This window comes from Pholcus phalangioides, unplaced genomic scaffold (assembly GCF_987345545.1).
Source record: "Pholcus phalangioides strain wild (caught in Gottingen) unplaced genomic scaffold, Ppha-v1.0 ptg000015l_1, whole genome shotgun sequence".
Lineage (NCBI taxonomy): Eukaryota > Metazoa > Arthropoda > Arachnida > Araneae > Pholcidae > Pholcus > Pholcus phalangioides.
The window spans coordinates 62,083,164-62,098,182 of NW_028301608.1; the positions used below are offsets into that span (position 1 = coordinate 62,083,164).

The 15,019-nt window shown below is 33.4% G+C and overlaps 1 protein-coding gene across 1 annotated transcript in view; it reads left to right on the top strand.

Annotated features, from left to right (window-relative positions):
• LOC149076417 (uncharacterized) overlaps nt 1–15,019 on the top strand; it is a 103,350-nt gene that overhangs the window by 35,635 nt on the left and 52,696 nt on the right. Inside the window, exon 2 of the mRNA XM_089243972.1 lies at nt 5,549–5,819. Coding sequence (XP_089100098.1) covers nt 5,549–5,819 — 271 coding nt within the window. The remainder of the gene's footprint in view (nt 1–5,548; nt 5,820–15,019) is intronic.

Sequence of the window (15,019 nt, forward strand, 5' to 3'; positions counted from 1 at the left end):
GTCCCAGTTTCGAATCGGGGGAAGAATAGAGAACAAGACATTATGCCCCTAACCTAACCTTGAGGGGGAACCAACGTGCCTTCATTTCGAATCCAACTCTTTAATGGCAAGAAATTACCGTATAGCGGCAAGGCTGAAGTTGGTGTGTGGTGAAGTAGTTCTTGAGAGAGATGAGAAACGCAAATCAGTTCCTACCCTCTTTGCTGTATCTCACATCTCTGCGATGTGAGAAATATAGAGATTATGAAAGAAAGAGGGAGAGAGATCATGAGCTATATATTTCATGTCTTATCTCTCTGAAAACCAGAATGAATAAAAAAATTCAGTTTCCTTGTAAAACCCTTCAAACACGCAGTTTTACCTCGAAACAAATTTGATCAAGTATTTCGTCACTCACCGTTTGACAGAATAATATGATTTTTGGTTCAAATGTGCGGATAAGGGACAGAGGAGAGAGCGTCATTAGTTTGTTACTCTCACAGCACGAAGCCATTTAATTAGGGTAAGTAGTAACGAAGTCTGATTGTACCATTTCATGCATCCCCTAACCGTGCGACGACTATCACGTCATCGTTCAACTCATCATTATTCATTGAACTCTTGATATCAGATACGCTGTCCGTTTTTGGGGAGGAATTCCGGTCCCCCCCTTGATTAGGAATTTTGCTTATAAATGGCGCCGATTACATCTTGCTCCGTGGTGGAAGAGGTAGTATGCGTGTATGTATATTATACAAATTTGTATTTATAAAGAGAAAAGGAAGAGAAGAACCAGTACTATTACAGGGCGTGGTTAGCACTGCATGATGGGGCGTATTTAGTCCTGACGTCATTCGCGACAAATGCAGGAACACGCCCGAAATTCTACATTAAGATTTCGACCATTAGTCTAGACAAGACATTTGGAAACGGAATTCCACCCCCCATCATTTTTTTTTCTCATGCGTATATTATATGTGCATACAAAAGCGCAGAACAATCATTTACTCGCCCCCCCCCCCGCCTTTCTCTCATTCTTTTTTCATATATTTTCTTGGGCGAGTTTATCAAAGCGACGTTTACTTTGACGTAGGTAACGACATTTTGTTTTTTGTAGAGGGGACGAACTGACGTAATGTGACTATTAGTCCCTTTGTTTCGTACACACATTGCGTATAAATATTGTTGTACTACCATGTTTTTTTCTACCATATTGTGTCCAAAAGTAATCACATTTCCGACAAACAATTTTGTATTCAAATCGATTATATGAATTCAAATCAGCAGTCAAAACTGCTACAAGTATTGAATTTATTAATTTATGATAATTTTTAACTGCAGCGAGAAAAATTAAATTTTTTTACTTCAAGTTGGCTTTTTTTTTCCGAAGAACTAACTGGACTGGATATTCTGTTATGAGACACTCACTGTCGTTTCTAGCACAAAAGTAGAAAAAAAATAGTATTCGCAACGCGTGATACACCGAACAAGTGCAAAAAAAAATTCGCACCTTTTCCCGCGTAAACGAAAAGCAGTAAAACCTGACCTTTGAAGCCGGTATATATTTGCTGTCTAATCTTTACTGAAAACTACTTTCTTTCTTTCTTTCAAACCGAGCACAACGCACGCCTATCACCACCTATGGGCGATTTATTACTGAACTACTGGATCCATCTTTAAGAAACACCGAAAACTAAAAAATGTGAAAAAGCTGGGAAATCAGTGAATTGGCGTAGAAAAACAAGCTGCCCGAGCGGCAAACGAACAATTTAGGGACGTCCCCTTTTTCAACACCCGAACGGTGTCCGGGCAAAATTGTTAAGTCGTCAAAAGGCTATTTTAATATTACAAACTAGTATTCAATACAATGATACTACCACAACTACTTAACCTGTCTCTGTTTCTTTCTTTCAAACCGAGCACAACTCAGGACTATCGTCACGGGCGCTCCCTAGTCAGTTGTACCGGAAGTGTGTATGTACCTAACAATCCGAGTGCGTATATACTGTTGTGTTTTGTTTTTGTGCTGCCATCTATATTTCAGAAGTGAAGTGAGTAAAGTATAACGATTGAATATTTGTACCATTTGTAGACCCGTTGTTCTCTGTGGCTAGACTTTTCAACGGGGAGATCGGCTCGCATTCACGCCTCGAAGTTGGGAACCCCAGAAAACCAACTTCAGTTGACCACCACTGTGGCGCTGGTAGGGTTCGAACCCGGCACTTCGCAATGCGAGCGTCACTATGACCACTCTACCACCACACCAGCTAACTACGTTGTAGGAGGTAATGGCCTATGGTCGAGCAATTGCTTCTTGCAGGTTCTAGGATATAGTGGTGACCGGGGCCTTCTGTAGTATGGACACCATCAGATTTTTCCATCATGACCGCACATTCTTTTGAATGACCAGCCTATATCTCTTGCGGGGACAGAGAGGAGTCATGAGCTCATGAGCGGCTTGTTGCCGTTTACTTTCATATTTTGAAGTGAAAATGGCAGATTCCCGAATTTTTGTGTTATGTATACATCGTGTTGAAGGTCTGCCTACTCTTCACTCGTATTTATACCTCGAAGCAAGAAAATCACAGAAAATCAACTTCAGCCAACCGTTACTATGCTCAGTAAAATGTTGCAATACAACGCAACATTTTTTTTTGGCTTTTGTGAAAGTTTGTTTTCATTCTATAAATATGAGAGAAATAAATTTCTATTGACACGTAATTAGATTGTATTTTGTAAAATCGTTTTAAGGGGTCTCATACGTTTCAAAACATCAAAAAATCTATGTTTTTCAACTATCGGAAACTTTTGCTTTCACTTTATTGCCAACTATGAAACCGCTTGCAAAAATACTGCCTAAAACGCGAGTTATGTGTGTGTGTGTGGGTGTGTGTTTAAGGTATCCTACTACCTTTCTTGCCGCTTTTCTTTAAAATGGTATTGGGGTGAGCTGATAATAATAATTTTGGATATAAAGTGTCTCAAAATAGTGAAAAAAAAAATAATTTTAAACTATATACCTATGTTACCTCATCTACCTAAGTTTTCATTTATGACTTTTTCGTAAATGAAAATTTTTATGTCAAATTTTAAACAAAATCGATTCAATTTTCGAAACACGATTGCTTTACTGCAATGAATTGATTCAATTAAATCACTTCCATGAATTGATTCCAAAAGAAATTGGTTTCATGAATAAAACCTACAGAGGAAAAGGTTCTTTCATGAATTAAATTTAAAACAAATCTAAAACAATTATTTCATCAATTGCATCTACAAAAAATTAATTTTAAGAGTTGAATCAAAAACAATCACCTCATTAGATTTATCTTAAAAACTTAGTTGCATGAATTGATTTTAAAATACAAATATGAATTAATTCTAAAAAAAATAGTTTCATGAATTAATTCTAAAAAAAATAGTTTCATGAATTAATTCTAAAAACTATCTTTATCAATTAATTATAAAAAATGGTTTATGAATTGAATCTAAAAAATAGCTTCAGGAATTAAATCTAAAAAAGTAGTTTCATAAATTTAGTCAAAAAAATATATTTATGAATCCAAAAAAAAATTGTTTCATGAATAGTTCATAAGCAATTAGTTTTATGAATTGAATCTACAAAAAATACTTACACGAATTCATTGTAAAAATATCATTTCATGGTATAAAACCGTAATCTCATGAATTCATTGTAAAAAAACATTTCATGATATAAAACCGTAATCTCATGCGTTCCTTGCAAAAGATCATTTCATGATTTTATTCGAAAAGAGTAATCTCATGAATTCATTGTGAAAAGATCATTTCACGAATCGATTCTAAAAAATTATTTCATGAATCTACTCTAAAAAATTAATCTCATGAATTGAAATTACAAAAAAATAGTTTCATGATTTCATTCTAAAACAGTAATATCATGGATTCATTGTAGAAAAAAATCATTTTTTTGAATTCAGCCATATGAATTATTAAATAAATAAATATGTATATATATATATATATATATATATATATATATATATATACAGGGTGATTATAAAAAAACTATCCCGACATATGGGCCCCTAACTATCATACCATTCACAGAAACTGAATGAAATTTTGGCATAAGGTATTTTGATGTATGCGCTCAAGAATGATATGGAAAACAATAGTGTCAATCTAACAGTTACGGTTACAGTGAGAAAATATCAAATGGCAACACCAAGTTTTTTTGTATTGGAATGTGATCTCCATTGTGAAAAACCCTGAACAGCGTTCGAACGGCAACTGTAGCATGAAAATCACCGGCGGTAGATAGGCTAAAAGTGAAGACAACCAATAAGGACAGAGAAGCAGCATAAAATAAAGCATTTTATTGTGTTTCACAAATTTTCCACATGACCTTGTGGAGGACTAATCAGGCTGGGATTTCAGCCGAAGAAACGGTGTGACGAATGAAACGAACATTAATGCTCTGGTGCACGGCAAAGTCCTTTTTACTTTTTCCTTGCCTAGCTCCGGGGATTTTCGTGCTACAGGTGCCATTCCAACGCTATTTAGTGTTTTTCAGTATGGAGATCGCATTCCAATACAAAAAAACTTGGTGTTGCCATTTGATATTTTCAAACTTTTCTCACTGTAACCGTAACTGTTAGAGTGACACTGTTGTTTTCCATATCATTCTTGATCGCATAACTCAAAATACCTTATGCCAAAATTTCATTCAGTTTCTGTGAATGGTATGATAGTTAGGGGCCCATATGTCGGGATAGTTTTTTTATAATCACCCCGTATATATATATATATTTAAAAAAAATAATTTCGTGAATAAATTTATTATTAAGTCTAAAAATTTCGAAGATATTTGAATTAAAAAAAATCCGAAAAAAATCCTACTTTTAAAAGTAATCTTGGCTGTTTTTTTAAATTATACTTAAGAAATTAAAATACCTTACTTTTTTTTCCTTTCATACTTTTTCTTCATCATGATCTTGGATAAAATTAAGACATTATTTTAAATCGTAAAAGAAAAAGACGATTCAATTTTTTGATTAAAAAAAAAAATACTTGGTAAAAAAATACTTTTAGGGACATAAGAGATGGCAGATCGTTTTCCAAGAAATTATTCTTACTTGAATCTGATATATGTCATTCTTTTATTTAATTTTAAATACAATCTTTCTTATCCTACAATGCCTCCTACTCAACTATACGAAATAAATAAACGCAAGCATCGCATTGAAGCTCAAGAATACGCTGCTATCGAGTTTCATCTTCTAGCAATGACCAGAATGTTCTAGAGAAACGTCTCTCGTGTCCTAAAACCGTTCAATGGATGTGGTTTTTTTTATTCCTCTTTTGTTCCCACATAACATGTAATATCCGTGACTGATTACAGTAATTATTATGTAATTCACGATGATTACTGTATGCATAAATAACTCTAAGTATAATGTGATGATGGTTATCAGTGTATGTATGTGTGATGCGTTTAGAACTCCCCGATTGTTGCCGAAATTGTTCGTTATCATTGTTATTATATAATTATTAGTGTTGTTTTTCTTTTACACTTTCGACGTCACAGGACTATGCGGAGACGACGATGAATGAATTGCTCGGTTGGTACGGTTACGAGAAAGTCGACAGCAAAGACACTCAAGGACTGAACTTGACGCATTTTGCATCGACGTTAGAATCGAACACATCACCTACGAACTCGGTCCAGCAGCAAGACACACAACCGAGTGACGACGAGTCCGGTGGGGACCAGCCCTCCTCGCGTCCACCGGTCGCCGCGGTCAATGGTAACAACCGCACGCCGTCAACATCGAGGGCGGGCAGCGCTAGTCCCGACGGTAAGTAAACACTGAACGAATTTTTATACCTAATCTCATCATAGTTTGTTATCAGATAAATCCATATTTAACCATGAAATTCGAAAAAAAATAGAGGGTAATGAAAAATCGCATTCTTATTTCTACGACTGAGATTACGTTTAAATGAGCGGATTATGAAATTTTCGTTTGGAAATTTAATGAGACTATTTAAGGGTCCACAGCGCTATCGACTTTAAAGCGACTGCCCTCCTTCATGGTACTTTTTTTAAATGCAATTTTGGGTAAAATGCACGTGGTTTTGGTTTGGATATAGCATAAAATTAAAAAAATAAATACTATTTCATGAATATTTTGGCAAAAAAAAATTATATATATAAAACTAGCATATTTTCAGTACTCCTGATAGATATTGTACACTAAAAACTATATCAACATGTTCACACAAATTATTGCTATGACATTTTTCTGTGCCATAAACTAAAAGTTCTAGAATAGTATGAAAACTTTTTTGAGGTATGACTATATACGTGAAAAAAAATACATATTTTTTGTTAAAAATACTTCATATTCTCAATTCAAAACATGTAAATCAAAAAGTTACCAACATATTGGTTAGTTTTTATTTAATTTCACAGAAAAAATAGTTAAAAATATGGTGGGAAAGTTTCAGAGATATTTTGAAAAATTCTAGAGACATCGAGTTTTTCGTGAAGTGAAAAAAAAATCACGCAAATGTTCAGAAAACGCATTCAAAGGTTTTATTTTCAAATAAGATCATTAAAGTCGTTTATTTAATTGGCAGTAACTTCGCTTTCAGTTATTGTACAGATTGAAATTAAACAGTTTTGGATTCTATGTTAACTTTATTTGTTCTTCCGAATGAAAAAATGAAAAACATTTCAAAAATTTTGACGAAATTCATCGTCTGAAGGAGGGCAGTCGCCTCAAGTAAAATTCACATAAATCAATTGACCGGTCAAAAAAATAATTTATCGAAAACGCTGCCCACCTCAGTTCTTTTCTAACAATGATGATTACTACTAAACCACGCATGTACCTCGTCTATATTAATCTGCGGAACCTCTAACGAATTGGTACATGTTGGAGTGTTCGTGTCCGTGTTGTGAACCTAACGTTAAGCTTGTTTCTGTGTAATGCTTATTGTAGTGCTGCCATCTATCACATATTTTTCGACTGTGAGTTAAGTGTAATGTTTGATAATTTTACCGTTAACAATGATGATTGTATTTTGCATTAATATCGAATATTTGAGAAATGTTTTAAAGTAAAATTGTTATAAATTAACTAATTAATTCGTGATAATGAAATGATACCGAATGATATATAGCTAGGACTAGCCAAAAAAATTCACGATACCTCTATTTCCTTTTTTTGATGTAATTTTTTTTTCCCACGAACAAGTATTTTTTTGAAAAAATATAATTTTATTCAAAGGTTTCCCAGTGTTCTAAAAAGTCAGGGAAAATGTAAAATATTTGCAAAAGGCAGGGAAAATGTAAAATATTTGGCAAAAATCACAGAGAAAATGTAAAATATTTGGGAAAAATCACAGAGAAATACGCGAAATAAATGATAGAAGTTGGGGAAAAGTTCTGAAGGGAAAAAACTGAAACGAAAAAAATTCGGAAGGTTAAGATTTTGAATTATATTTTTTTCTTTAGGAGTTTTGGTCAGGAAAATGATGAAGCAAATTTTGCTGGGAATCCTGTATAATCAAAATGATCATGTGTCAAAAAAATGAATTTTTTAAAATAAAATTTTCTAATAGTCAAATTGTTAATTTTAATATTTTGTGAAAAATTGTCATGCGTATTTAGGGCTTTCAGGAGTTAATTGAGAGCAATATGAATTTTTCTTGAGTTTAATGTTTAAGATGTTATTCATGCATCTTTCTTTTCTTTCACTTTAAAATTCTTTTAAACATGTGCAAATATGCAATCGAATGCTTTTTGTTTCAAATGTAAAATTTTAATACAATGTTTTCTAATACACGTTACTGATCACATGTCAATATCGTATACAGGGCGTCTTATAAGTCCTAATGCGGCCTTCATCTCATCGACCATATGATTTCAATTTAAAAAATGCTCAGTAGGTGTCCAAAAATTATCCTTTACCAGATTTCAGAGTGAGGATAAAGTGTGTTACAAATGAAAAAATCTAAACTTTTCTACGGTCTCCTTGTTCTCGAACTTCCAATTAGAAAGTAGTTTTCCTGTCTTTTCTGTGCCCAACAAAAAAATCCCATGTTTTTAACTGCAGTATTCACTGACATATTTTAATTCAAAAAATAAAAAAAAAATATGTTTGGGAAATTACAGCTAAAACTAACGGACAACGCTCTTTTCCCCCTCATTTATGCTGTCTTTTCCCAAGTTTTCTCCGTCTTTTTAATTCGAATATCTCAGCGAATACTGCCGTTAAAAACATAGGATCTCCTTTGTTAGACTCAAAAAAGACAGGGCAACAATTTTCTAACTGAGAGTTAGAGGACTAGATAACCGTATAAAAATTTAGATTTTTTACATTTTGTGACACACTGTATTCTCAATCTTAAAGCTGGTACACGGTAATTTTTGAACGTCTTTTGAACATTTTTTTTTAAAATTAGAATCATATCTCTATGACGGATGGTTGATGAGGTAAAGACCGCATTAGAACTTACAGAACAACCTGTATATTAAATTGGTATCGTGATATCCTCGCATCGCGTGATTTGATCCCCCGCAAGCGACACAGTGGTAGACTTCTCAAATTGATTTTTCTTGATACGTTAGGTGTAAAACATATACATAAAACTTTTTCTGGCATGCACTATTTCATCAAAAATTCCTCAGAAGAATATTTATGAGGTGTATGTGTAGTTAAGTAGAGTACAGTAAACAGTATACAAAGTGATTCTATAATTCCTCCCTTGCTGCACTTTACTGGCAAACCACTTCCAATTAGAAAAGGTATCCAAATAACGTGCAGAACTCAGAAACGTCATATATGTCGCGAGGGGTATCATAGCTATTAAAATATAAAAAAAATTAACTTTTTTACGGACACCCTGTTCTAAAAAATTCAATTAGAAAGTCATCGTCTCTTCCGATGCCAACAAAAAGAACTTCCACGTTCGCTAACTGCAATATTGCTTAGATATCTGAATTTAAAAAAAACGGAGAAAAGGTGGGAAAGAACAGTATAAACGAGTAAAAGAGGTATTGTCCGTGTACTCATGCTGTTCTTTCCGAACTTTTCTCCAGTTTCTGAATTAAAATATTTCAACGAAATATTTGATATATTTGAATATTTCCTTTCATTTTCCTGTGGAATATCGAATCGGCTTTGTTAAATACGGCTTGCACTTGGAAACAAAAAAAAAATTTTGGCCTCAGAAGAAACAGGGCAACGACTTCCTATTTAGGTTTTTCTGACAGGGTGTTCGTATAAAGAATTAGTATTTCATTTTAATAACTATACAAACCCGTACAACAAGAATGACGTATCTGGGTTCTACACATTATTTGGATACATTTCTAATTGGAAGATTTAATCAGTTTTGGTTCGGTGCTTTATTTTTCACGCATGTACGATACGAACTAGTAAAAACTATCTCTTAATCAGAAGAAACGATGGATATAAAAAGTACCACATGATTATTTTTTTCTCCAAATTTGGTAGATATGTACGTGTAATTATGTATGTACAGGTCAGTATATACTGTATCAATGAACGCCTTTCATTTTCCTGTGGAATATCGAATCGGCTTAGTTAAATACGGCTATGCATGTAAAAACGAATGATACATTTAACACTATAACAATTTATCCCAAATATACTCAAATAACGTGCTTGCGTGAACCTCTTCAATTACGTTAACGAGTCTATCGTTATGATAATTATTTACATATTTCTTTACAAATATTTAAGTTTTGGGTCAAGTAAGTGCTCTATAAAATGCACTTGTAATGTATATGTAACAAAGAAATTTTCTTCTCAGCAAACACGTTCGTCTTGCAACAAAACGGCTTTCCCTCACATACTAGTAGTCAATCTTTACATTCCCCGTAATTGAACATTCTGTGATATAACAATCGATTTTCCTTGGTTATTAATTAACTAGGAATTATTCATTAGTACTAAGCAGACTACCGGTCGCTGAATGCTTTAAATCAGTTGGACTCAAAATGAAACCATACGTCCCGCCTCTGCAGCCGCGAGGTATTCGCATGCGTGAAAACCCAATAAAAACCGAGCGATGGCAGGCGCTTGAAGGAGCCAAAGTGCTTTGAAAAAATATATGTGAAGAAATAAAACATTTAAGAGGAATATAGTAGAAGAAAAAGGTATGACTCTACTTTATATAATTCAATAGAATTCACTAGAGACAGACTGAGAGGTAGACCAGTTCTCCTGAGATCAGCCTTATTTATACAATTTTTGCAAGTTATAAATTTAGTCAGCGGGAAACAACAAGAATATCCTGTATAGTAGATAGAAAAGACAAAAAAAAAACAGTGCTTCAAAGTATTTCTTTCTCATGAAAAACAGCCGAAAGATGTGAAAATGTGAAACGATCAAACTCTTGAGTAGATCTCGGGTTATATGCATTAAAAATGCCCCAACTTTCACTGAAAAATCCATAAAAATTCATTAAAAAGTTCAAAATGCGCACTAAAAAACTAAGAAAATTATGCCTTTAAAAATTAAATCCTCCTCTCACTCCTTACAATGTCCCTCAATAAAGTCCCTCAGTAAAGAAAAGCAAACACGTTTTTAAAATACAAAGACTTTTCTGCCGATCATTGTTTTCGTATGTGGGGAAGAAACCGATTTTATGCGTATACTGTTATATATAGCATTATGAGTAATGTTCATTCGTTCATTCGTGTGAAAATAAAATCATATAAAATTGTGGCTTTTGTAAAACTTCAAAAATATGCACTCATTCTGAAAGCTGTTCAATTTTTTACGTATTTATATGCATTTGTACTGTCTACTCATAATATTCAGTTAGTTCTTGCCGAAGTGAATCAGGGAATAATTATATTTCTATTCCAAGAAAACTCAGTATATCTTGATCCGATTCATATACATGCGAACATTACTAAACATCTCCAAACAAATTGGAATTTCGATGAATATCATCATGCTCACCATAGAAGAGGAGAATCGCAACTTAACCGAAGGGAAGAACCAGAAATATGATCCTCGGAAACATTAAAGACTTTGATGCCTCCCTTCATTGTAGGAGTATTAAGAATAGCGACTCGAATTACCATTTCCAGGATAAGTAATCCTACGTATCGAAAATCTACGCAAGATAATAGAACATACAGACATAGTTATAGCTATTATTATTATTAGAAGTTGAGATAAAATAACTACATACAATTCTGGGAAATGGAGATACTACTATACAATAGACACTCGATATAGTAACAAGCTGAATGAACTGAAATTGTAGCAGTTATTTTCCAAGTATTAGAGCGCTTATAAAAATTGTTAAATACAGCCTAAAATTATTTATTATTATTGTAGTCTGGTTGTTATTATTTTTTACGTATGAAACTGCATCACAACCAAAATGGAGGTAGAATATCGAATTGAGTAATGTTGTCGAAACACACCACTACCAGCGCCATAGGCAGCTAAAATATGTAACGTAGTGTATATATATATATATATATATATATATACACGTACACACGTTGTAGTTAATATGTATTGTAATTTGTATTTTAACGAGGTTGTTAACCAAATTAATGATGACATAATAGGAATAAGCAAAAAAACTTATAGAAATAATTATTATGATGAGATATAGAATTAGAATGCAAAATAGTGAAGAAATGAATCTCATGCAGAATATGAAATTGAAAATTATCAAAGCCAATGTCCAAACTCTCATCGGAGGGGGGGGGGGGGAACACACCCACATAGAGTGAAGGCAGAATGTTTCTGAATGCACTTTAAGCATATAGCCTAACGAAGCACTCGAACTCCTCGATTATATGCTAAAAGTGCTCTCGGAAACGTTCTGCCTTCACTCAATGTCGGGATGTTCCTCCTGATGACAGCCCATAGATTGGCTTTGATAATTTTCATATTCTGCAAAAAAAGAAAATTTCATTGCTTCACTATTTTGCATTCAAATTCCAAGTCTTATCACAATCAATATTGCTATCAGTTTTTTTGCATATTCATTCCATGTATGACATCATTAATTTTGATATCAACCTCACTAAAACACAAATAACAATAAATATTTATTGATGCTTGAATTGTGCACCTGTGGAGTTAGAGCCTACTGGCTTGCACAGGTTTTGTATATGATAAATAAATAAATAAATAAACAATAAATAAATTGTACTTGTAGAAAGAAAAAGTAAATGTTTTTACATTTTGAGTTCAGTCAGTTCCTTTGATATTATTTGATTGCATTAGAGAAACGGTTACAACGTCCGTGATGTCAACCCTTGCTATATCTTGATCTGGTGGGTAATATAATATTTTCTCACCTCCTCTCCTAAGGGAATTCACATGGTAAAAGTTTTTGTTGGATGCATCCCACACTGTAAACTTTTTTTTTCGAACAAATTTAAGCAGGGAATAATCAAATGTGGATGGAAAAGGAGAAGTGGGTGTAGCTAGTTTTTGCAGGAGAGAGGTATGGGACAAATATTTAAAGTATAAATTGCGTTCAAACGCAAAAGATAAGTATTAACAATTAGTGTAAGTTGAGCTTTCCAAGGTAAACTCGGAAAATTTCAAGTTTTATGCTATTGCAAGGTACAATATTTTTTGTTTTAATATCAACTAGCTATATTACCCGGCGTTGCCCGGGTTTTCTTCAATAAGGCTTTTTAGATCACGTGATATCTCCCTCTTTCTTTGAGAGACGTACAAACTGTGTCCAAGTTAACCAGTATGGCAACTTCCCGCGCGACTCATTCACAGTGCTTGGTATGATTGAAGACTCAGTATGATTTATCAGGTGACCTGCAAATATTATTATTATTGAATACTTATATTAAACTTGCAATGTTAAGAGGCAAAAACTGAAGTAGGCCTACAATTTTGTTACTCCAATGTGCCTACTTCCAAAATCTCTGTCATGGTCACAGACAATGAGTTGAAACAACATGAGTTGTAGGGTTATGTATTTCCATCTCTTGAATTTCCGAAACATCAGCTTAAATGCAATAATACTCAAAACTATTTCAAGTGGTCCATGGTTTACTATGGTTAAGGTACGACAATTTCTTCAGTTTTCTATTGCTTAAGGTTAAGCAATAGAAATTATTCATTTCATTAATTATGAAATTATTTCTTTAATTGATTCTAGAATTATTTCTTTCATATTGAGAAACTATTTCTTCGACTAATTCCGAATTTGTTTCTTTCATTTATTCGGAGAAAAATATTTATTCCCATTAATTATAGAATTAATCGTCTTTCACAATATTAGCAAGCATTTTCAAAAAATGGACGGTGGGCCACGACAAATAGCTCCGAGGGCCAAATGTGGTCCGTGGGCCATACTTTGAAGACCCTCACTTTTAGTGGTTTTTTTTTTCATTTTTTATGAAAGCTCCATTTCTTGTAATTCCAAAACCAGGCCTTGTTTTGTTTACATGACACATAGAACCGAAGTTATGCTCGCTTTAGTGTTGCGTTTTTACATCGAGTAATCTGTGAATAAAAAATTTCAACGCATTTCACGAAGAATGCTATTTTTGACATTTTACTTGAGTTTGAAACAAGAATTTTAAATATCTTGATTGTTTCACCACAAAATTTTGTGTTGTCCACATATTGTTAAAATTAGAACATAGAATCTAAAACTTTCTTAAGTCTTCAATCCATGGCCCGTGGACCAAATGTGGCCCTCCAAGCTTCTTGCTATGGCTAGGCGGACTATTTATAGAAAATAGCTACTTCTCACATAGAAAAACGATTAGATTCCAAAAAAAAAAAAAGAGAAAATGGCTAAAGAGAGAAAGCTCTGGCCACTGTACTGCTGTAGTACAGATTTTGAGATTCAATAGTAATGATGTGCATTTGATACATTCAAAGGGCCACCGTCGTAACGGCAGAGGGAACCTGAGCCAAAACTGTTTCTGAGGCGTGTGATTTCTTATAGACTACATATTTCGAGAAGCCAAATTCGGCATCTAATAAGTATACGTTGTGACAGAATTTACAGAAATGCTGGAAGAAAACTTCTTAATGAAAGAAATGATTTCAGAATTATTGAAAAAAAATTCATAATAGATGAAAATTTATAGTAAAAGAAATATTAGGTAATAAAAATTACAGAAATACTGATAGAAATAATTTCAGAATAGTTATAAGCAATAATTCCATGGAAAAAAAATAAACAATTTTTGAAAGAAATAATTTCATAATTAATGAAAATTTGAAATTGGTCAAAAAATAAGTTCAGAATTATCGGGACAAATTTCAAGGTTAATTAAAGGAAGAAATAGTTGATTAAAAATAATTAAGGAATTAATGAAAGGAAGTTTTTTACAAATAAATAAAAATTCAAATTCACACACAATGAAAGAGTTAAAAACGAAAGTGTTTAATAAATTTGGAGGACATGGTTTAATAACCGAAAAATACCACGGTATGACTGGGTGGCCCGCGGGCTTCGTGGAAAGTTATGTGTGTTACTTCGTGTCTAAAATGTTGAAGACCCCTGATCTAAGGTCTGTCACAGTGTTTCGCAAAGTGAACAATATTTTCCCCTGGTGGGCGGTGGAACGGTCCGGGGGGGTGCGAGAGAAGCCACGAGTATACCATAGGTTCCTATGGGTTCGCTTGAGTCGGAGGTGATGACAGAAAACATTTTAAGGAGGCTATGGAACAAACAGTTTTGGAAACTGGTCTATCACATGTATTTGTCAACTTAGTTAGAGTCTAATTAGAGTCTAATACATGGTATGTTGAATGAAATTTCAAAAAATTCACAACAGATTTGGGTGTAACTTATGAGCACAGCCCGGAAGTTCAGGCAAAAAATGGCATACGTTTTTTTTTTTTTTTTTTTTTTTTTTTTTCTGGCTATCTTCAAACTTTTTTGTAAAAATGCTTCTTTTTCCTACCGTAAATGCCTATTTTGATATTGCTTCATGCTTATTCGTGAATTTTAGAGGCCTTATTCTGTATAACTTAGATATATATAGTATTGAGAACTTCAAAAG